This window comes from Eriocheir sinensis, chromosome 8, assembly GCF_024679095.1.
Source record: "Eriocheir sinensis breed Jianghai 21 chromosome 8, ASM2467909v1, whole genome shotgun sequence".
NCBI classification, from domain to species: domain Eukaryota; kingdom Metazoa; phylum Arthropoda; class Malacostraca; order Decapoda; family Varunidae; genus Eriocheir; species Eriocheir sinensis.
Genome location: NC_066516.1, coordinates 25,398,282 through 25,420,680, shown reverse-complemented (window position 1 = coordinate 25,420,680; position 22,399 = coordinate 25,398,282). Strand labels below are relative to the sequence as shown.

At 40.1% G+C, this 22,399-nt stretch overlaps 1 protein-coding gene across 3 annotated transcripts; it reads right to left on the bottom strand.

Moving 5' to 3' along the window:
* Positions 1-351: 351 nt before the first annotated feature.
* On the bottom strand, positions 352-16,199 carry LOC126995749 (protein FAM8A1-like). 3 transcript variants are annotated; one of them, XM_050855629.1, is made up of 8 exons: positions 16,035-16,082; positions 15,831-15,912; positions 11,142-11,302; positions 9,300-9,474; positions 8,578-8,698; positions 7,393-7,525; positions 5,268-5,410; positions 352-2,007 (listed from the first exon to the last, which is right to left on the bottom strand). In XM_050855629.1, exons 3-8 carry the CDS (start codon positions 11,298-11,300, stop codon positions 1,812-1,814), a joined length of 927 nt encoding a protein of 308 aa, XP_050711586.1. In that variant the 5' UTR covers positions 11,301-11,302; positions 15,831-15,912; positions 16,035-16,082; the 3' UTR covers positions 352-1,811. The 3 variants fall into 3 exon arrangements, with proteins under 3 accessions (XP_050711586.1, XP_050711585.1, XP_050711587.1); XM_050855628.1 differs by lacking the exon at positions 15,831-15,912 and having other exon boundaries at positions 16,035-16,199; XM_050855630.1 differs by lacking the exon at positions 352-2,007 and adding an exon at positions 2,020-4,908 and having other exon boundaries at positions 15,831-16,147.
* Between the last annotated feature and the right edge of the window lie 6,200 nt (positions 16,200-22,399).

The window sequence follows — 22,399 nt, the reverse complement described above, 5'->3', positions numbered from 1 at the left end:
ACATCTTTCCTAATTCCTGTGAAATGCATGCTCTGCAAAGAGAGCCTTTATCTTATGTGATATGGCCTATACCGGTCCAGTAAGTCTAGCTGCACATCTTGGCAATATCTGGGATCTCCTATGACGTTATTCCTCTGCTTGACCATGGGAACTACTGCTGCACTATTTGGTGTGTCTTAAGGTGTCCAAAACTTTATGCACATGGTCTTTATGGGTACCATGCATATTGAATTAAATCTAAGTTCACAGATGAAGCACTATATTACATTCCTTGTTAGGTCACTGCATAATTTACAGAGGATTTATGCATCACTGGACTTAACTCTTCATAAGATTGAATGAAAGGTATAATGTACATATATCTATTTAATTCTTCTTAGTAAATACTGATTTCACATTTATTTTCCTAAAACAAATCAACATATCACAATATTTGAATGTAACCCCAGAAGATATAAATGACAAATTTCCTAAAAATCAAGAATTAATAATATAAAACAATACCTCAACATATCACAATATTTGAATGTAACCCCAGAAGATATAAATGACAAATTTCCTAAAAATCAAGAATTAATAAAATAACTCCCACATATATAGCATGTATTGATTGATATCCTGAAGCAGTAGACTCCTAAACTGAAAAGCTAAAATATTTTCTTCAGTTTTAGAAAAAATCTGACTTCAAAACATCAACCACGGATGAGAGACATCCTGGGATATAAAACATATTTAAAAATAGCCTTTAGGAAAAAATCTCCATATCTTGTTTGAACCACTGAGCACTGTGTCCCCTCCATATTGATTAATAAATCTGGTTGTCACTTGTTTGAACCACTGAGCACTGTGTCCCCTCCATATTGATTAATAAATCTGGTTTGTCACAATATATTGGTAAGACAAAGGTCATGCAGACAACTGCAGCATTCTAACAAATCAACTGTCATGAATATATGAATACTGATAGACATTGTACTTTGATGGTATTATTTTCCTATTCCTACATTTAAGTCTGAATAGAAAATGACAGTCAGTACAACAAAACAACTTGGTGATATGGATTGGTCTGTGCTCATTAGGTTTTAGATATCAAAAGTATTTGTAACCATTAAGCTCTTTAATACTGGGATCTCTAATTTGATTATTTTTTCACACAATATATAATATACACTAACACATGAACTATCCAGAATGTATATACAGCCATATCACTTTTTTTTCTCATTATGACACCACCATAATGTCCACTAACACATGAACTATCCAGAATGTATATACAGCCATATCACTTTTTTTTCTCATTATATGACACCACCATAATGTCCTATTTGTGATAGAATATTCCAGGCCAAATTGGTAACTGCATCATGAATCAATTTCCTTTGACTCAATTAACTTTTCCTGTTTCCCAACAAAGCTTAAGCTATATAGAATTCCCTATACAAACCTACTATTAAAGAATGAGTAATGGAAAATGTACATGATACAATGATGAGAAGAAAACTGCATAAATATTGTACTTAAGCCTTCATAGATGTGGAAAAAAACCATGTATTTCATCAAACAACTTTCCTTTCCCTGCTTTTATGTGCAGGGTGTCCAAGAATATAAAGAACTAAATAAAAGACCCTCCTGCTTGTTTTTGAGACATGAAAAGTCACTTGGGATGGAGTTCCCAACCCTCTGCCATTGTGGAAAACATGTAGTAGTGAAGGAGTAGTAGGTGACGTCATGGTAGTAGTGTAGTAGTAATAGCTGTTTATATTGTCACTTTCTGTCATAATAGAATAAAAATTAACAGAAAAAATAATTTAGTTTCGGTTGTTGTTGTTGTTATTATTGTTATTATTGCGTTGCCGGACAGGCGTGTCCTCCACTACTATGGAGCCGGCGAGGACGTCATAGATGGTGCGGTTGTGATGGAAGGAGATGAAGGTGAAGCAGACTGGGAAGAGAAACATCAGCAAAAAGTTCTTCATCACTGAACGCAAAACAGCCCGAGCCAGCCTGAAAAGGGTTGCTTGTATATTATTCAGAAATAAGTGAAGGATTACCAATAACCCATTCCAGGTAATGTACGTATGTACAAGCAGCAAAGGAGGGCTGCCAGCCTACTGAAGAGCATCCCATGTCTGCATCTTTGTGTGTGTAGTTACCATGGCCTGATCACATTCTGGACCTGTCATTGCCAGCAAATACCCTCCTGATCAGAGCAAGACTCATCATAGTCAATCTCTGGGTACTGCTGGGACCTTCATACACTACATATTCCATAACCTTTGCTCAAAGAGGGACAGTAACCACTCCTTGTCAGTGGAAAAATTCTGGCCTGATTAAGGCTCAAACCTCTGCCTGCCAGGCCACAAAGCCTGTTAGTATAGAAATTTAGTTATTCTTATAATTGCTCTTTCTTATGGCTGTTTATTACCCACAAATAATGGAAATATATTTCAGGATTAATGATACTGAGATGAAAGAGAAGGTTTTTGCCTTAGGCCAATGGTTACGTTATGACTACGTAGAATAATTACACATTATGACTAAACCAAGACCAAAAATATACCAAGAAATCTTACAATAAATGAGTTAATGAATGACACTGTGTAGATTGTAGCCTAGAACTTTGTAGAAGTAGGAAAAAAATATTGACGTTGTATTCCTACTCTTTCTACTCTTCAAACTATCAAGCTGCCACGTGTCGCTGGATACTGTCCGTTTAAGTGAAGTTCCGACTTAGTTTTGCTATGAACGTCGTTTCAGATTTATCTATGATAGTTCAGAAGGGACATATTTATCAAGAAATATATATATTATTGCATTAGTTTCTATCGGTGCAATCTGTTACCTTACAACTCAAAAAGGGTTTTGGTAAGAATACAAAGTCAATTTTATGCAAGTTCAACAATTGTCCAATGAGTGAACAGTGCTGGCACCCAAGCAATGATGCCAAGTCTGTGAGTCCCTCCCTGAAGGATTAGCCCCACCAGCTCTCATAGAACTGACTATAGAACCCTTCTGAGGAGGGATAAGGAGAGGTAAGTCAGAGGTCTTGCTCAGGATATTGAAGGTTGTCTAAATGCAAACAACCTTAGATCTGCCTTTAGAGTTCCAAATGTACATCTCAGTTGAGTATTATACAAATGGCTGATGGGCAGATGGTATCAGATGTGGATGGGTACTGGATGCCTTGGGCCAAGTACTTTGGGCAGCTATACATTGCAGAGCCCCCAAGCAGATAGCTCCCTCTGGCTGGTTTGCAGATGGCACCTAATGATCCATCAATAGACGAAACTTCACCCACACTTGCGAAGGTGAGAGAGACTGTGAGGAAGTTGAAGGGTGGAAGGGAAGCTGGGCTTGGTAATATCAATGCAGAGCTGCTGAAAGCCAGAGGTGAAGCCACGATCCATGGGTTGCATGCGGTGCTGCCTGCTGTGTGACAGTCCAGTGCCATTCCTCCTGATTGAAAAAGAGGGTTGTTTGTCCCTATCTGGAATGGGAAAGGGATTCAGCAGGATTGCAATAATTACCCTGGTATTACACTGATCAATGTGACAGACAAAGTGCTTGCTAATCTGCTGCTGATGTGAATTTGTCCTCATCTGCTAAAATTTCAGAGACCTGAGCAGTCTGGGTTCGTGTCCAATAAGTCAATGATTGATCGGGTCCTAACACATTGGGTCCTTGTGGAACGTTGATGTGAGTTTCGACAGGAGAGTCTATCTCAAAAAGGGATGTGACTCAGTGCATCATGAAGCACACCAGAACATTTTGCAGATCTGCAGGATACCTGCAAGGATTATTAACCTGATGACTGACTAGGACTGAGTGCTGTGGAAGTGTTGGGGAGGTATTTAGGACTTCTTCCCAGTTGATTCAGGAGTCAGGCAGGGGTGCATCCTTGCTCTATCACTTTAACATTTCCATGGACTGGGTATTAGGCAAAGTTGCTGATCAAGTCATTGAAGAGCTTCTGGTGGCAACATCAAGGTCACTGATCTTGTTTCTGTTAATGATGCTGTACTTCTCGTGGAAAGGCTGGTGGCCCTGGTGATGGCTCTCAAAGTGCTGCATGAGGAGGCATAGCCACTGGGGCTGAAGGTCTCTTGGACTAAAACCAAGGTCCAGTCGTTTGGAGCCTTGCTGGATGACACAGTTCAGTCTGTTCATACATGTGGTAAGGACACTGAGGTAACCAAAAGTTTCACATAACTTGGTAGCATAGTGCACAACAATGGTGGGTCTTACCAGGAAGTCATTTGACGGACTGGCATGGCCCAGTGTTATGGACTCACTCAACACGAGTATATGGCGTTGTCAATATCTACACAGAAGGGCAAAGCTCCACATTTTCAGGTCACTTGTGCTACCTGTCTTACTGTGTGGCTATAAGGCATTGACAATGAAGAGAGACTTGGAGTGGCAAGTTAATGACTTTGGTACCAAGTGTTTTCGCAGGATCATGAGGTATTGCTGGAATGACTACGCATGAAACCAGTGACAACTTTGTGAAACTGACTTGAGGCCTGTTACCAACTTAGTAGTAAACGCCAACTCCGGCCATATGGGTAGAGAAAATTTATAATCGTTTAGCACGCATTGTTCTACTTAAAGGGTTGATTTTGCACGAGACAAATGTGAGTGTAGGAGACCAAGGAGATGCCCTCGAAACTCATGGCTGGGGCAAGTCAAATGATCCTTGGAGGGGCTTTGAGTGGGAAGGGCAGCTGCATGGAGGCTTGCCCAGGTTGACCATCTGCAGTGGAGTCGGTAGGTGAGTGAAACAATGCATCTCTTGGCGTATGCTTACCCTTAGTAGGTTAGTAGTAGTAATTAGTTCCGTGTCAGACTGGTCACTACACAATGTTCACCACCAGCTGTGGCTTCCATCATCCTTCTCTGACCAACCTGGCAAACAATTATAAATTTTCTCTACTTAACGAACTAGAGCCAAGGTTGTCCGGGATTCCAGCAAGCGGTCTAATTGGTGTTGCTGATGGGACCTAGGAGGCTGACTGCCTATGATATCTCAGTTTAAGTTGTGGTCTTGCCATGTGAGGTGCTTTTGTGGGGCTCTTATGTATAGCATACATTTGCAGCCCCATTGTCTGGAATTCTGGACCATTGGGCTGTATATTTAACAGCATACCTCAACAATTCTTTTTACATTACAATCCCTTCATAAGCATTTCCCAACTTTCAACCTTTTTTTAAATTGCCAGTATGGATTCCACAAGGAGAGTTCTACAGGAGTGTTTTCTACCTACCCAAGGTCTGTTGCAGGGTACACCAGAGCCTGGTCTGCAGCTGTTGGTGCCACCCACTCACAGAATACCACTCGTAATCCCACTATCTTCTTTCCAGGAGTGGCCCCTCCAGCTCCCCCTGATCCACGGTGTAGACACAGGGCCTGAAAAAAAGGTAGGCAGCCAAGAGGTAAGATTGGAAGGTGAAACATAAAATGGAGAAAGATGAGACATATACTTATACATATATCATAATAAAGTATATGTACAGTAAAGATGGGAGGATTCACTATTATCTGCCCATGGCTGCTGGGATACCAGTTTACCTTCCCAAGGTTCCCCAGGTACCCATTTCTTGACCATCCAGAGAGGAAGGATGAACAGCTGGGTGGGCTGTGTGCCAACTGCCCAGGCTAGGATTCAATCCTAGGCCCACAGATTTACTGTTAGGCATGTTAACCACTGCACCACGGAGACCCACACATGGAGACCCCACAGTGGGGTATGCTACAACAAAATGATGTTACAACAAATTCTGCTATAACCTACATTCTTTATTAATAAATAGATGCAAAAACAAATACAAATGCTACAACAAGTGTGGATGAATAATGGCAGGGAAATACCTTGAGCCTGTGACTCGGCCTTGTGTTTTCAAATATTTCTAAGATTCAGCGATGCAGTTACATAGCTGCATTTTTTTCACCAATAGTAGTGAGAAATACTTTTTTTTTTTTACGTCGTGGCCTATTGCGCCCTTCGGCTTTTTCACTGGTGGGGCCTGATGGTCAGCCCAGCCCGTTGTGGCGCAAGCGATTGTTTATAGCGGCACCATCTTGCAACATAACTTTTATGCAAATATTGTACTGGTGTATAATAAAAACAATATGGTTCATATTACACAAAAAAAGAATAGTTCAACTAAATTCTTCAATTCTGTTGCTATGGAGGGGAGCACAGGAGAGCCCTGCCCTGTCCCTCCTACCTAAGCTACTGATCCCCTAAGTCAAACATCAACACAATAGCTCAGTGGTTTATGGTTGTCATTCTGCTCCATGTATCCATAAATTGCCCATTTTAGCTTTTGCAGCAATGTAAGCAGCTCAAGGGCATCAAAAACAGAAAACAAAATAGATTGCAAGTTCTATTCCAGTAAAAAGTGTACAGAATGAGTGGCCAGAAGTGAGGGCCGATTTTGGTTGGAGAGGTGTCTTGATACTCTCCTCTTGAAAGAGTTCAAGTCATAGGAAAGAGGAAATACCAATGAATGAAGGCTGTTCCAGAGTTTACCAAAAAAAGGGATGAAAGAATGAAGATGCTGGTTGACTTTTGCATAAGGGCTTTGGAGAGTATAGGGACATGCAAGAGTAGAAATTCATGTGCTGGTGGTGGGAGGAATGGAGGCATGCAGTTAGTAAGTTCAGAAGAGTGGTCAGTATGAAAATATCAATAGAAGACAAAAAGACACACAATAGTAGAAGACTCTGTATGAAGAGGGGAATTGATGAGATGCAAAGCCTTTAACTCTACTCTGTCCAAAAGGGCTGTGTGTGTGAAGCCACCCCACTCATGAGATGTGTACTCTATATGAGGGCAGAAAAGGCCCTTGTATATGGACAGCATCTGAGAGGGGGAAAAACTGGTCGATATTATACAGAACGCCTTACCTAAATGAAGAAGATTTTGCACGAGATGAGATATGAAGTTTCCTGTTGAAATTTTGAGTTTAAGATAGACTGAGAATGTTTAGTGTATAGGAAAGGGACAGCTGAGTGTTGTTGAAGAATAGGGGATAGATGTTTGGACAATAAAGTCGAGTTGACAAGTAGAGAAACTGATACTTTGAGGCATTGAAAGACACGTTCTGTTCCTTCAGCCCTATTCAGAAATAATAGTAAGGTCAGAGTTTGTATTCTGTCACAACTAGCCTTGAATCCTGTAAATAATTTTGGGAGGGTCTTGTATTAAAAGATGTTGAGTAATTCAGTGTAGAGTCACAGGCATAAGAGTGGATACTGAATAGAAAAGTCAGTGACCCCATCTCTACTTGCTAAGCTTCCTTGCCTATCAATTTGCCTTTTACTTTATCAAGCCATTCTCCTCTTTCTATCGCTATTCTACTTGACCCTAACTCCAGTAACCTTACCTCAAAAAGGCAAGTAGCCACTCGATGAATAAGTTCAAGGACTAGAATCTCCGAGGTCATCTGGAAGGCTAAGTGGTAGTCCGCAAGGATGTCAGCTCTCAGATTTTCAAATTCATATTTTTTCACGTCACTTCTGCAGATATGTGAAAAAAATATATGCAGTTAATTAGAAGGATCCTGATACAAGTGAGCCAAAATACTGTGTGTCTGCCTCCAGCAAGACTGCACCTCTAGGTGAAAACTGTAAATTACCACAATAGAACCAAACCATCACTAAGGTCCAATTTTCTATTAATGTGAAAATGCACTTTCCCCAAGACTTTTTTCATGGAAAGTTTCCTGCTACTTGATTGGCTGAATATATGATGTCCGAATACACAATTTTTTTTTTAATAAATGCGAGATAATTTGAACCAACACATATATACTAACTGAAGTTTCTCCCTCCAATATATATTTTGTCAATTAAAAATGATATTGAGTAGAGATTATGAAGTATTGTGCTGGTAAGTCTCGATCTTTTGACATGGTTGACAACACAAGCAGATGTTCGGATGCACACAACTTCATATGCATATTTTTTACATATTTTAACGCAGATTGGAACATGCTGCACTAAACACAAGAAAATATGTAATTATTAACTTTTTTTTTTAAGTCCACAATTTACTTCAATAACTTATTAGATGAGAGTCTGAGTGTATGCATTCTAGCAGTTGGCTATTCTGTAAATCTGTTCTGTAGATCACGAAATATCACACAGAACTATACTAAAGTATTTTCTCATGTGTAATTATGAAACTAATGAACTTACTGATAGTTATGGATACTGTTTTCCAGTATGCATTATAATAGGTGAAAAAATACATATAAAGCAGAATACATCTGAACACATGCTTGTGTTGCTGACTTGGGCAACTGATGTCAACAAACTGAGACTTACCAGCACATTACTCAATCTACTCATTATCATTAGTAATTGACATTTTATTTATTATAATTGTGTTGGTTCACATTACCTGCTGATTGAATATTGGCTATTCAACCAATCAAGTGGCAGGCAACTTTCTATGGAAAAGGACACCTCTGTGGGCTAGTGCATTTTCACCTTAAAAAAAAATGGACTAGAGAAGTAAAGATCATATGAATGAAAAATTAACAATGAGAAAATAAAGTGTTACTCACAAGAGATCAAAGGTGTCTACAGCAGCAAATGTAACGGCAAGCTTGATGACAAAGAGGAGGACAAAGTCAATAACTTCTGCCACAAGCCGCTTCCACACAGGGGGGATCTTGTACTCTGTCCCTGGAGGAAGAAAGGTGGAGTGAGGGGAGTGCACGCTTTAGTAAGTGTGACCCTTGAAAACAATTATGTACTTTGTGAGACTGGAGTAATAAATACCTTGATTTAATGAGATTTTTCTATTCATTGAAGCATTGAAGTGTTTTTTTTATGACTCTGGAGGCACGCCTAGGAAAAAATATGGGGCAGACTTTTAAATGAATATACAAGAGTCAGTTTTCCAATTATTCTGAGGTCACAGTGAAGGGGCAGACTTCTGTGAGCACTCCTTTATCAGGGGTTCAAAATTATCAGTTGAACATTTCAAATTCCTAAAGTGTCAACTTTTACATGTGACAGATTCTTACATGAGTACATACACATAAAGGTAAGAGTATACATAAGGCCCGGCAGCCTACACAAGGCAGCTATTGGGAGAGACTTATTCACCAAATTCCATAAATGCATCTAACCTCCAATTAATTTTTTTAATCATACTGGCATTAACTATGTACCTGCTCAGTTTCTTCCACTCATTTTCTATCAATCTCAGCAAAGTGCATTTAAAAAAAAAGGGAAAAAAAAAAGATAGCTAATGACAAAAATAAATCTGCTATGCATTCACCTCTCTGTGGTTGCCGTTGTCGCTGTTGTTGCTGCTGTGTCTGCTGCTGTGGCTGTTGTTGTGGTGGTGGTGGGGTTGTGGTGGTGGTGGTACGAGTGGCAGATGGTGATGGTGATGAAGGGGAAGCAGAGGGCTGTTCTGCTGCAGGGTGGACCAGTGGAACACTCTGGGATGCCTACATACACAAAAGAAGTGTCACAATTAAAATGGGCAAGAGTAAAAGTAGACCATGTGGAATGTATAAGATGGGAGGGACATTCAATGACACAGTGAAGGAAAAAAAAGACTTAGGAATTATAATACAAGATACATTGACACGTAAGAAGCACATATACAAGATATTCGGAGAAACATATTATAGTCTGCTGCAAAATATTAGAGTGGCATTTAACTACTTGAATGGGGACATGATGAAGAAAATAATAACAACATTGATTAAACCAAGGTTAGAATAGGCAGCAGTTGCTTGGTCACCTCACAAGAAAAAGGACATAAGGAATCTTGAAAGGATTCAAAGGACTGTAACTAAGATGGTTCCAGAATTATCAAGTCTGTTAAATGAGACTAGATTAGGGGAAGTGGGCTGACCAACACTCAAAGAAAGAAGAGAAAGAGGAGACCTGATAGCATTGTACAGGAACACAAGTGGAATGGGCGTGTTGGATAGAAATGATTTAACTGAGATGGAAGAGAGGAGGCAACTAAGAGGAAACAGTAAGAAATTGAGGAAGGGGACTTGTTTGAAAAACATAAAGAAGTACAGTTATCCATACAGGAGTGTGGATACATGGAATGGACTAAGCAATGACATTGTTGAAGCAGGCATTGTCCATATAATGAAGGAAAGGTTGGACAATACAGATTGGGAGACAGGACTATATGAGCTTGAGCTCAGGTACAAATAGGTAAATACAAGGGGAAATACACATTGATTACTGCAATGACAAGGATTGTAAATATAGTAATAATACTATTACTATTACTACTACTATTAATAATAATAATTGAAACAAATATACTAGTACTGAAAATAACAACAACAACAATAATAATAATAATAATAATAATAATAATAATAATAATAATAATAATAATAATGATTATAATAAATATACTACTGCTAATAATAATAATAATAATAATAATAATAATAATAATAATAATAATAATAATAATTACAATAAAAATAAATAATAATGATTATAATATATATACTGCTGCTAATAATAATAATAATAATAATAGTAATAATAATAAAATTAATAATAGTAATAGTAATAGTAATAATAATAATAATAATAGTAATAATAATAATTATAACAATGATAATAATAATAATAATAATAATAATAATAATAATAATAAAATAATTATAATAATGATATTAATAATAACAGCAATAATAATAATAATAATAATAATAATAATAATAATAATAATAATAATAATAATAACAGAAATAATAATAATGATTAAAATAAATACACTACTGCTAATAATAATAATAATAATGACAAATAATAATAATGTTTAAAATAAATACACTACTGCTTATAATAATAATAATAATAATAATAATAATAATAATAATAGTAATAAAAATAATACATAATAGTAATAATAATAATGATAATAATAATAACATTAATAATTATAATAATAATAATAATAATAATAATAATAATAATAATAATAATAATAATAATAATAATAACAAATAATAACAATGATTATAATAAATATACTACTGATAATAATAATAATAATAATAATAATAATAATAATAATAATATTCATAATAATACTAACAATAATAATAATAAAGTATAAAAGCCAGCTTACTTGAGAGTGCAGAGTGGCCAGGAAGTAAGGGAAGGACATGGCTACACACTGAAGCTGGTAGAGCTGCGCCATCCATCCCTGCAATGCTGTAATGTACTCCTCGGTGCTGCCATACTGCTGCTGCTGCTCCTCTTCTTTATTCCTCTGTGCTGAAGCCATGCCTTGTAAGGAAGAGAGAAGATAAACACTTTTTTTTTGTCGTTGTTGCTCACTATATCTTATCACACCATCTGCCGAATGACCTCCCTTTGGGTATTTTAATATCAATTACTTCCCAGTCATCACTCTTTTTATCAATCTGTTGTCCTCTTTCCTACAATCCTACAATCAAAATTTGTACCTTCGGCATATACCGTGCAGGGGTAACTTTTTTTGGCATTTTCTGAGTGAAAAACGTGCGTGTTACTTGCCATAAAATACTGTATATTTCATTCTGGGGACATCTGGTAACTATTGTGTCAAACCGGAGTGTTTTGGGTGTTGGTTTTGTACCTAGTTACAATAACCCTTAAGCCTACCAAAACTGAACCATCAGGGTATAAGACACAGGGTGAATTTTCAAATATTCTTTTTGGAAAAAAGTGTGTCTTATATGGCGGGAAATACAGTAACCAGCATCATCATTCTTTCATCCTTTACACTGGTAAACTCTGGAACAACCTTCCTTTGTCTGTCTTTCCTCCTGCCTATGACTTGATCTCTCTCAAGAAGAGAGCATCCAGACACCTCTCCTCCTGAAATTGACCTCTCTTTTTGCCACTATTTAAACTCTTTTTATAGGGGCAGTGATTAGCAAGTTTTTTTTTTTCTCCCATTTGTTTTTATACCCTTGAGCTGCTTCCTTTACTGTAAAAAAAAAAGTGTCCTGATCATTACCATTTCCTAATTCAAATTATCTTTAATTTCTACCAAACAATCATAATATATAAATGAAAAATTGCAAATTTGACCACATTTTTTTCTCCCATAGGAAAAAGGATTATTTAGAATGTCAGCCTTTAGGAATGACATGTCACACTGCCACAGCAGCTGTTGACATAACAATCAATCAATCAATGGAAACACGTGCCAAGGGGGGACACTGCCTCACCCCCTACATTGCCAACCTTGGGATCCCTCCAAGCAAGCCTATATGCAGCCCCCTATCCAATTCTAAGTACCTCATGACAGGATCCATTGACTTACTCAATCCACAAACTATGTGAATGTCCCAGGATGTTCCCTTGGCCTCCTCAACTTGCTCATGATTCTGAAGACACATTACTAAAGGCATCAATCTGCCTTTTCAAGTCACAAATTAAGTGTCCATGTCTCTTAGCCATAGAGTAAGACAAGGAGCACAAGTGCCTTGAAGATCCAGATCTTTGTGAACCTGCAGACCCACTGTTGTTCTGCATTACATTACTAGGGTATGAAAATTTTCTAAATTATTAATGTCCCTTTTTTTAATTTTTTTTTTTATATGTTGCGGCCTATTGCACCGGTAGGCTTCTTCCCAGTGGGGCCTGATGGTCGGCCCAGCCCGTTCTGGCGCAGGCGAGTGTTTATAGTGGTGCCACCTTGCATTGACTCATGCTGCCCTCCCGGAGCTCATCTTTAATCCTAGAATCTAGAGTCCGGGTTGATAGGTGGTCTTCTGGACAGCATGTGGGTAGTTTTAAGCCACTCGGCGGCGGCTGAAAAATCCCAGCTTGGTGGCACAGGGCGGGGATTGAACTTGCGTCCTCCTGAACGCGGCACCGTCACTCTGTCGACTCAGCCACCGCCTCTCCTTGCCACATGCATGAACAGACTATAGGTGGCATGAACGAGAGTAACTATTCACCATCACAATGGGGTTACTATCCGGTTGGAGGCAACTGGTAGTTTGTAAAACAACTTGTAGGGGAACTTATTCACTTTATTACTGCACCCCAGCACTGCACATGTGGATGGCATTTTGGCAGAAAGTCTGTCTTGTGGCATCAACACGGAACAGATCAAAAGAGGAAGACACGCGGTTTATTTCGCCTCCAACTCGGCCTCGAGCTTGAACTTGATGAGTTGTGCACGCAACCAATAACATTTCATTCAGCAAGCCTTCAAACATAGTTAACATTATTTTTGCCTCATCTCACTCTAATGTTTATAAACATTGCCCTTATCACAGGCATATCTATAAGGAACATTATGAAAACGGAGCTTTTTTCATGTCATTTCCCTGCATGAAAATTTTACCAAGACAAGTGTATGAAGTGGTCCAGCTCATGACGTGATGGTACAGTACTTCAAATGGTATATTTATTTCCTTTATTGCCGCTTCCTATGTTTCTTGTGTTTTCCTTTCATTTGATAGTTTTTAGTTCCTTCAAGTGTTTTGAGGCATCATTTGTTCTGCAAATAAATAATAACCATAATTTGACCATACCAATCATGAACACCTTGTTAGGTTACATATACCTTTGGTTAATATTGAAGGTTAAGTTAGATTACGTTAGGTTAGGTTAGGTTTAGTTTGGTTAGATTTGTTGAGTTTATATTTTTAAGATAAATATGGTACATGTGATACACTTCACACTTTGCTGTTGTTGTCACTGAAGGAGGAGGAGGCTAAAGTTTCTGCACACACATTTCATGGCTATTTTCACATATATTTTGATTTCTACACTATATCCTATGGTATTCTGGGAGGTTTGAAGTTACGTAGAAAATATATATGACCACAGATGAGAAGCTGGTTAAGCAGGAAATGAGATAACAGCATGTGAACAATACCAATCTTTACTGAATTGTCATGGTCATGTTATGGATATTAAGCCTCTTGCGCACGATGACGCGTTTCGTGTCATCAAGGGTAAAAAGGTCCTGGCGCATGATGACGTGAAACGCGTCGTAAAAGTTTAAAAAATTGATTAAAAATTAAGTTTTTGGTGAAAGTGCGTCAAATTTTGAAGCGTCATTTGTTAGGATAAGTTTCTTAATGGTAACATGGCAACCTTTCTAAGGAGCGTAGATGAGGAGTGTGGAGCGATTTTTAGTTGTTAGCCTACTCTGATGGGAGAGGAAAAATATACAGTTTTCTTGGTGTAACTCGGAAATTAATAGGCGTATAAGGATTTTGAGGATACCATAAGAATCCTCACTAAATTCCACTTCAAACCATATATTCGGCTAAAAAAGTTGGCCCACAAAAGTTAGAGCTAGCGAGTGGGGAAGAGTTGGTACTTAGGATTTATTGTCTACAATACTTTATACCGAGACTTGAAACGAGTTTGTGTTGTTTATTTTCCTCTATATTTATTTGCGCATGTTCTAGTACAAGTCTTTATGAAGCCATTGATACCAAATTTATTGGGGTACGATATATCTGTGAGGATAAAATACGTCCGGGAATGTAGAGTATCGCGGCGGCAAAAAAAAGGTCGGTCGGGCCTGAGAAATGCATGGTGAGTGGAACAGAAACTTATTGGAAACTAATGGTGCACGAGAGGGTTAATCATATGCACAACAAATGATGCCTCAAAACACTCAAATGAATTTACCATCAAATGGAATAAAAGAAACAACGACCAAAAACAGGAAGAAGCAAGAAATATTTATCATTCAATCTGGTGAAATAATCTGTAGACTTTGGAAAAAAAGGTCAGCTTAACCCCTGTGGATTTTCTACAAGAAGACATCACCAAGCTACAGGAATGGAACAAAAAGTGGCTGCTACAATTCAGTGAAGAAAAATGTGAAGTCATGCACCTTGGGAGGGGATATCCAGCATGGTAGTGAAAAGGCATAAACATACATTTGTTTTGGTGGCGGCAGCAGCCATTGGGAGGTAAGCAGTGTTGCCAACGATCCAGTTAGCGATGGTACGCTTGGTTAGCAATTAGCCCACGCATGTGAGACCAGGTCCACCACGCGTGGTAATTATTTTTTAAGAACACGCAGCCCAACGGCTGCCATGCTGAGGGCCGGGTATAGTATTAGGTAAAGGTGCGTGTTCTAAAAAAATAACTACACATGGTGGACCTGGTCTCACATGCGTGGGCTAATCACTAACCAAGCATTGCATCGTTGGCAACACTGCTCACCTTCCAATGTCCGCTTACGCTGCCGCCGCCACCAAAAAAAATGTATGTATATGCCTTTTCACTACCATTGCTAGCCACCCTAAAAGAGATGGTGGTATTTGTCTGCCACTTTTTACTAATATAGTTTAAAAATAATTTGTGACTATTGAGAGAGAAACCTCACTCGCTCACTTGCTTGCATAGAAAATGAGTGTGAACGGCAGAGCGGGGCGGAGTGTGCTACGGGGAACCGTAGTACCCCTGATGTATGTACCCCACTAAAAGTAGGTTTTTTACTGGTTTGTGCAGAAAAAAACTATCTCCACTAAAAAAGTAGTCATATTTTGCCCATGAAAACATAATTTGTGTCTTGATAATAATCTGGATCTGGATCTGGATATATGATGCGAAGGGCACCCGTACTGGTGCATAACACGCATAATATGCCTACTCCTGCTAGATTTTTACCCAAAACCAAATCATCAAAAGAAACATCACTCCTGTAGAACATAAGTAACTGATAGTGGGCCAACAAACATGGCAGAAATCAGATTATTTATATTCTGTGATTTTTACAAACTGCTGCATAATAAGTAGTCTGCATTACTGCAATTTGATTGGCATGTGTTAGCGGCTGCTGTTTTACCTTCTGGTCTGCCCCGTGCTGGCAGGTGGGCGTGGCGCTGCCAGGAGAGGGAACACGGGACTATCGGTCGTCACTCGGGGTGCTGCGTAGGGAGTCCAGCGTCAGGCTAAGGCCACGTCATGTTAGCTGAACTTTACTCTCCTCCTCCGCAGCGTCAAGCGATCACTGGTCCAGACACTTCAACACAACACTCCCTCCACTCACCTCACAGCGCTGCCTTGGCCACCAGGAACACGCGGTGAATGGGTGATGGCTCGTGGGGCGGAATCTTTGAGTGTGGCGAGGACGGTAAACACGGGAACCGTCCCGCTGGCAGGACTTCCAGGGTGACTGTGGCTTCCGTACTGTCCCTCTCCTTTCCCTTGTTATAATAGACCATTACATGGGAGACTAGTGATTGCAGTGTGTGTATGTGTGTGTGCATACAGATTTAGGATACGTGCTTTAAAAATGATGCGACGAAAACCAGCTGAGTAATAAGGAGTTGAAGAGAAATTAGTGGAAGAAAATACGTGTAGGCCTTCTCCCTATATTTCATTTAACTCCGATTTTCGTATGTGTATTTTTACATTATTGTTACAATCTTATGCTAGTGTGATGCAGAATTTTCTCAGGAAGATGGTGGTGGTCTCAGTTTTTCGTAAAAATGAATGTTGGGGTCAGGAAACAAGGTGGGAGTGAGGTGTATATATTTAGATGTTTCAGCCTATCTTGAGCTGAGGAACCTCCCATATCAAGATAGGCTGAAACATCTAAACTTACATTCACTAGAAAGACGAAGAGTGCGGGGAGATCTGATAGAAGTATTCAAATGGGTCAAGGGTTGCAACAAAGGCGATATAAGTAATTAGTACTGAAAATTAGCCAGCAGTAATGTATTTAAATTAGAAAAGTATAGATTTAGGAGAGATATAGGCAAGCATTGGTTTAGTAATAGGGTTGTGGGGGAATGGAATAGACTCAGCAATCACATATTGTTAGTGCAGGGACGATAGCTTGTTTTAAGAGTAGACATATATAGCTACATGGACGAGAAAGACAGGTGGCAGCGAGGTGTAGGAATGGGCAAGTTACGTTAATTTGAGTACCGGTAGTACCGGTACCGAAAACTCAAGTACCTTAAGTACCGGTACCGGTACCAGTACCCGGAGTTTTTTTTTTCTTAATGACTTATAATGAAATTCCCAAATAAATTTCCTGTAAAGAAAACTCTCTCTCTCTCTCTCTCTCTCTCTCTCTCTCTCTCTCTCTCTCTCTCTCTCCTTCAACTTAATATCAACTAGAGTAGAAATGCAACGTTTAGGAGCATTCTGATAAATGTAAAATCACTTAGGTTTAAGGACAGACCACCTAGTCTGGACCATGGGGTCTGTGTAGTCCTTACGACAACAACAGCAACAACATCAATGGTTAACTAGACAAACATGTAAGGCTGCGATGTGCTCTGGGGCTCGATGCTGAAAACTATGAACAACTCCAAGCAATTAACTACAGATACGAAAGAGGTAGTTGTAACATACGTACTGCAATTTCCTTTTTCACTCCAGTAGTCCATCACAGAACCACCCAAAACTCCTAGTAAGATAGAGGCTCAAGCAGGCATATGCCTATCTAATGGAAGGAGCAAGGTGTGAGAGGCCGAGTAATACCAGGAATAAAAAAAAAAAAGTGTGTGAAGGTGTGAGGATAATGTCAAGATACAGAGAGCGAATGTTATGATGATAAGTATAAGAAATTAAGTAGAAGGTGAAGGAGAATGAGAAAAGATAAAAGACATGGAAAGCAAGAGCAAGGAGATGAAGTGAAACGTTAAGAGGAAAAAGAACGAGGATGGAGAGTAGGACGAATAACAGAAGAGAGAGAAAAAAAAAGGCGACGCAGAAATGGAGAATTTGAAAGTGAAATAAATAAATAAAATATGGGAACTGAGAGCAAGTTAAAAAAAGGTTAAATTAAAGTAAGAAGAAGTAAAAAGACTGAGGAGGAAGAGGAAAAGGAAGGACAGAGGAAGAATGAACAGGAAATGGCGAATAAGAATATAGTAAGAGTTGAGGAAGGAGACAGAGGAGGAGGAAGAGGAGGGAGGGGAGGAAGGAGAAAAGGAAGAAGAAAAAAAAGGAGAAGAAGAAAAAATGAAGAAGAAGATGAAAAAGCAATGGAGATGAAGCAAGAGAAGGAAGATGAAGAGAGGAGGAGGAGGAGGAGGAGGAGGAGGAGGGAAGGCAGACAGAGAGAGAAAGGATGCAGCAAACAGACTTCAGAAAATATGACGCGAAGAAGAGACAAGTTAAGATTTTATCACTGGTGACGAACGAGGTGAAGGGAAGGGAAGGAGGGAGGAGGAAGGAAGGAAGGAAGGAGAGAAGGAAGGTAGGAAAGAAAGAAGGAAGGAGGAGCAGCTCGTGAGGAAGAGGAAAAGGAGGAAGAAGAGGAGGAGGAGCAGGAAGAGGGAAGAGCTCGAGGACGGCGGGTACAAAGATGAGCAAAGAAAGGAAAATGCTCGCGATGAGAGAGAGAGAGAGAGAGAGAGAGAGAGAGAGAGAGAGAGAGAGAGAGAGAGAGAGAGAGAGAGAGAGAGAGTTTACGGACGGACAAGGAGAGACACTTTGCCACCCTCATCCCCATTCCCCTTCACCCCCATTATCATCTTGTCCCCCATTTCACCTCTACGCCCCCCCCACCCCCCCAGGATGTGAAGGGGAGATGATACTTACAGCGAAGGAGCACACACACACACACACACACACACACACACACACACACACGCAGGGACACGAGAAGGAAAGAAAACGGACACAGATTTCTCCTCATTGTTACTTCATCAACTCAAAATGACTCTCTCTCTCTCTCTCTCTCTCTCTCTCTCTCTCTCTCTCTCTCTCTCTCTCTCAGCATCAGTTCGAGGACGACTCTGCGATGGTCTCTCTCCTTTGCTTCTGAACAAATGACTTTCACAACGACGGGATAAAATGTCTGGGAGGTGGAGGTGCAGGATGGGAGGCCAGCTAAGATCGGGGTGGAGGAGGAGGAGTATGGAGACAGCAGAGTGGAGAGAGAAATAACGTAAAGTTTCAGAGGAAGAGAGAGTTTACGTCTGAATGGCAAGGAAAGGCAATAATGTAGGAGTGGATGAGAGTTATCGTAAAGGGTAGATGAGGAAGAGCTATTGCGGCGTTTTCGAGAGAGAGAGAGAGAGAGAGAGAGAGAGAGAGAGAGAGAGAGAGAGAGAGAGAGAGAGAGAGAGAGAGAGAGAGAGCTCTAATGGAAGATCTGGAGGTGGGCCAAAAACCGCTTGTTGCAAAAAGGCAGCAAAAGGGAAAATACGGAACGGGTATGTACATCAAAAAGTGTCTTGACCCAGCCGTCCCCTAACGCCGACCGTCCCTCGTATAGCACTCCACTGGTTCCCCTGCCAACACACACACACACACACACACACACACACACACACACGCTCGCTCGAACAAAACCAACTTACCACGCCATGAAAAACGGGTCAAAAAAGACAAATCCGGCACATTATTATTGATGAAGACTAATGCGACGTTTAAGAATCAAGCTTATACTTGTCCCTTTAGAAAGTTAGTTCCCTAACCACTCACCAGCTCGCTTTGACAACACATCATCATCATCATCAGCCGTTACTAGTTCACTTCAGGGCATCTCTCTCTCTCTCTCTCTCTCTCTCTCTCTCTCTCTCTCTCTCTCTCTCTCTCTCTCTCTCTCTCTCTCTCTCTCTCTCTCTCTCTCTCTCTCTCTCTCTCTCTCTCTCTCTCTCTCTCTCTCTCTCTCTCTCTCTCTCTCTCTCTCTCTGTTCAATTTATTTATTCCTGCAAGCTCTCTCCATACATCAAAAAAGTCATGTGAGTGCGTTGATATTTTTTTCAATACTCGCGGTGGGACTACAAGCTTCAGACATTAATAACAATAGCATAGCCTGCACTGAACTGATCCTCTGTTTTCTGCAGTTTCTTGGTTTTGTCTCTGATATTTTATGATGGTATTGAATTCAGAATACTACTGCTACTTTTACTACTACTACTACTACTACTACTACTACTAGTACTACTACTACTACTACATATTATATTATCATAAAGCTATTGCTCCATAGATGGCGTTAGGGAAATGCGAGAGAATTCCCCTATACTGTACCACCCAAAAGAAAATCGACTGAATAAAAAAAATTGTCTACTACGCAAATTGAGAGAAAAAAAGAAAAGAAATGACGCTCGTAAACAGCTTTAAGTTATCATTCCTTTCTCTGGTCCAGAGTTTTAGGCACGTCAAGTTGAGGTCCCAAAATTCGGAGTCTGTGAAGCGCTTGGATGAAAAAGAAATCGACTGAATGAAAGAATTGTCCAGTGCGCAGATTAAGAGATAAAAAAAAGAATAAATCACACATAGTTTCAAGTCATCGATCCTTTCTCCGGTCCAAATTTTCAGGCACGTCCAGTCGAGGCACCAATATTCGAAGTCTGTAAGAGCGCTTGAATAAAACCCAAATCGACTGAAATAAAGAATTATCCACTGCGCAAATTACTAAGAGATAAAAAAAAAGAATAACTCACGCAGACTGTTTCAATTCATCGATCCTTTCCCCAGTTCAAATTTTCAGGCACGTCAAGTCGAGGCACCAAAATTCAGAGTCTGTAAAGGCGTTGATTACGGCTGCTGATGGTGAGCGTCTTTAACTTTGCCTCGTGCACCGGAGTCACGGATTTTTGTGTGTGCGAGAAACTTGTGTGCTGAGCAGAACGGGGGACGCTGAGGATAGGGCTAAGGCTGGGATTGAAAATAAAGGACGAGAGAGAAGAGTCAAGAGCTGATTGTGAGGGAGAGAAAGGGGATGAACAGGCTGGAAGGGGCTGTTAAGAGCTGTCTATGAGGGGGATAAAGTGGAGGCCGAGAGTAGGTACTTTACTTTAAGCTGAGGAGGAGTAGTTGAAAGAGGAGAAAAAGGTTGGAAGAGTAGCTGTATGGAACTTGTGTGTGAGGCAGAATGGAGGAGGCAGAGAATGAGGCTGAGAAGAAGACGGTATAGATTAGAGAGCTGGAAAGGTCTACAAAGGGTTGAAAAGGCTTTGGTAGGTGTGAGAGAATCAAAGTGACGATCGAGGCTGAGGTTGGCTAAGGCTGAGGGAAAATATGTGAGACGGGAGAGAAAGGAAAGGGCTGAAAAGGGCTGTAAAGGGCTGAAAAGGCCTGGTTGTGAGAGAATCAAAGTGACGATCGAGGCTGAGGTTGGCTAAGGCTGAGGGAAAATATGTGAGCCGTGAGAGAATGGAAAAGCCTGAAATAGTCTGAAATGGGCTGGCCGTATATGAAACTCGGTCCAGGAGAGACGCCCAGACCAAGACCATTTACCCCAGCCCTTCTAACCAATAATTAGGAGTGTTTACATTTAATTTTGTCCTCAGCACCAGTTACGCTCCATTTCGCTCCCTGTCAGGCGTCGTAAACCTCAGCGGCAGGGTCTTGGAAGGGAGGGCGAATTAACATACAGATTGCCATAGGAGGATGTACATACAAACCATCTCGGGCCTGTTTATATATATGTGTGTGTATGTGTGGGAGATGCATATAGTTTGTTCGTATAATCCTGCAAAATAAAAGATGGATAAAAGGGAGATGGATAAAGAAGGATGAAAAATGTGAATGATTAATGGTTGTTGCGGGAAAGAGACGGAGGAACTGCTTGAGGGAAGAAAAGGGAGAGGGTTAGGGGAAAAAGGGGAGAAGGGGAGGGTGAGGTACAGAGAGCTAGGGCATGGAGGCAGGAGGGAGAGGAAGGAGGAGGGTGAACCAAGCCGCAGTTGTTGGGTTAAGATCATTACTCACTGTCTTCCTGCTGTATTGTAACCTGTGGGAGGAGGAGGAGGAGGAGGAGGGCGAGGGATGTAGAAAAGGAAGAAGAAAAGAAAAGAGTAAGAAAACAATATGTAGGAGGAGGAGGGGAAAAATATCATATGAGGAGGAGGAAACATGAAAACATAGAACAACAAGAAGCAGAAAGCATGTTGCCTTATGACGAGGCTGCCTGCTTTTCGTCAGGCGTTTCAAAGACCTGCAGAAGAGATCGAAGTGTCTTCCAACGCTCTAGAGGAAACAATGAACCTCAAGTAGAAAAAGAAACATGCGTGAGAGAGGTTTATCCATATATACGCTGATGTAAGGGAGAAGTCAATAGTTCGAGTCTGGTTCATTGAAGTGGGAGCCACGCATTAGTACTTAACAGCGGCAAACTACTCAATATGTTTCCACTTCTTAATATAATAGGCCATTAAACAGAATATCATACAGCAGGAGGTACGAGTATAGCTTTTGGCAGATGGGCTGTGAGGGTAACGCTTGTGATAAAACTTGCGGTCACGGAAAGAAGCTTGAAGAACAGTGGCTTAGATACATTTATTCCCTCAAAAAGGGAAAAAATATGATCCCATATTCGCTTTAAAATAATAATGTAATGTAGGATTTTGCAGTTTAAGTCTACTGAATGCACGCACGGCCGTCCTCCCTTGACTCCCCGCCTGTCTCCGTGTGTTGGAAGTTTGGCTTTCATGAGGATA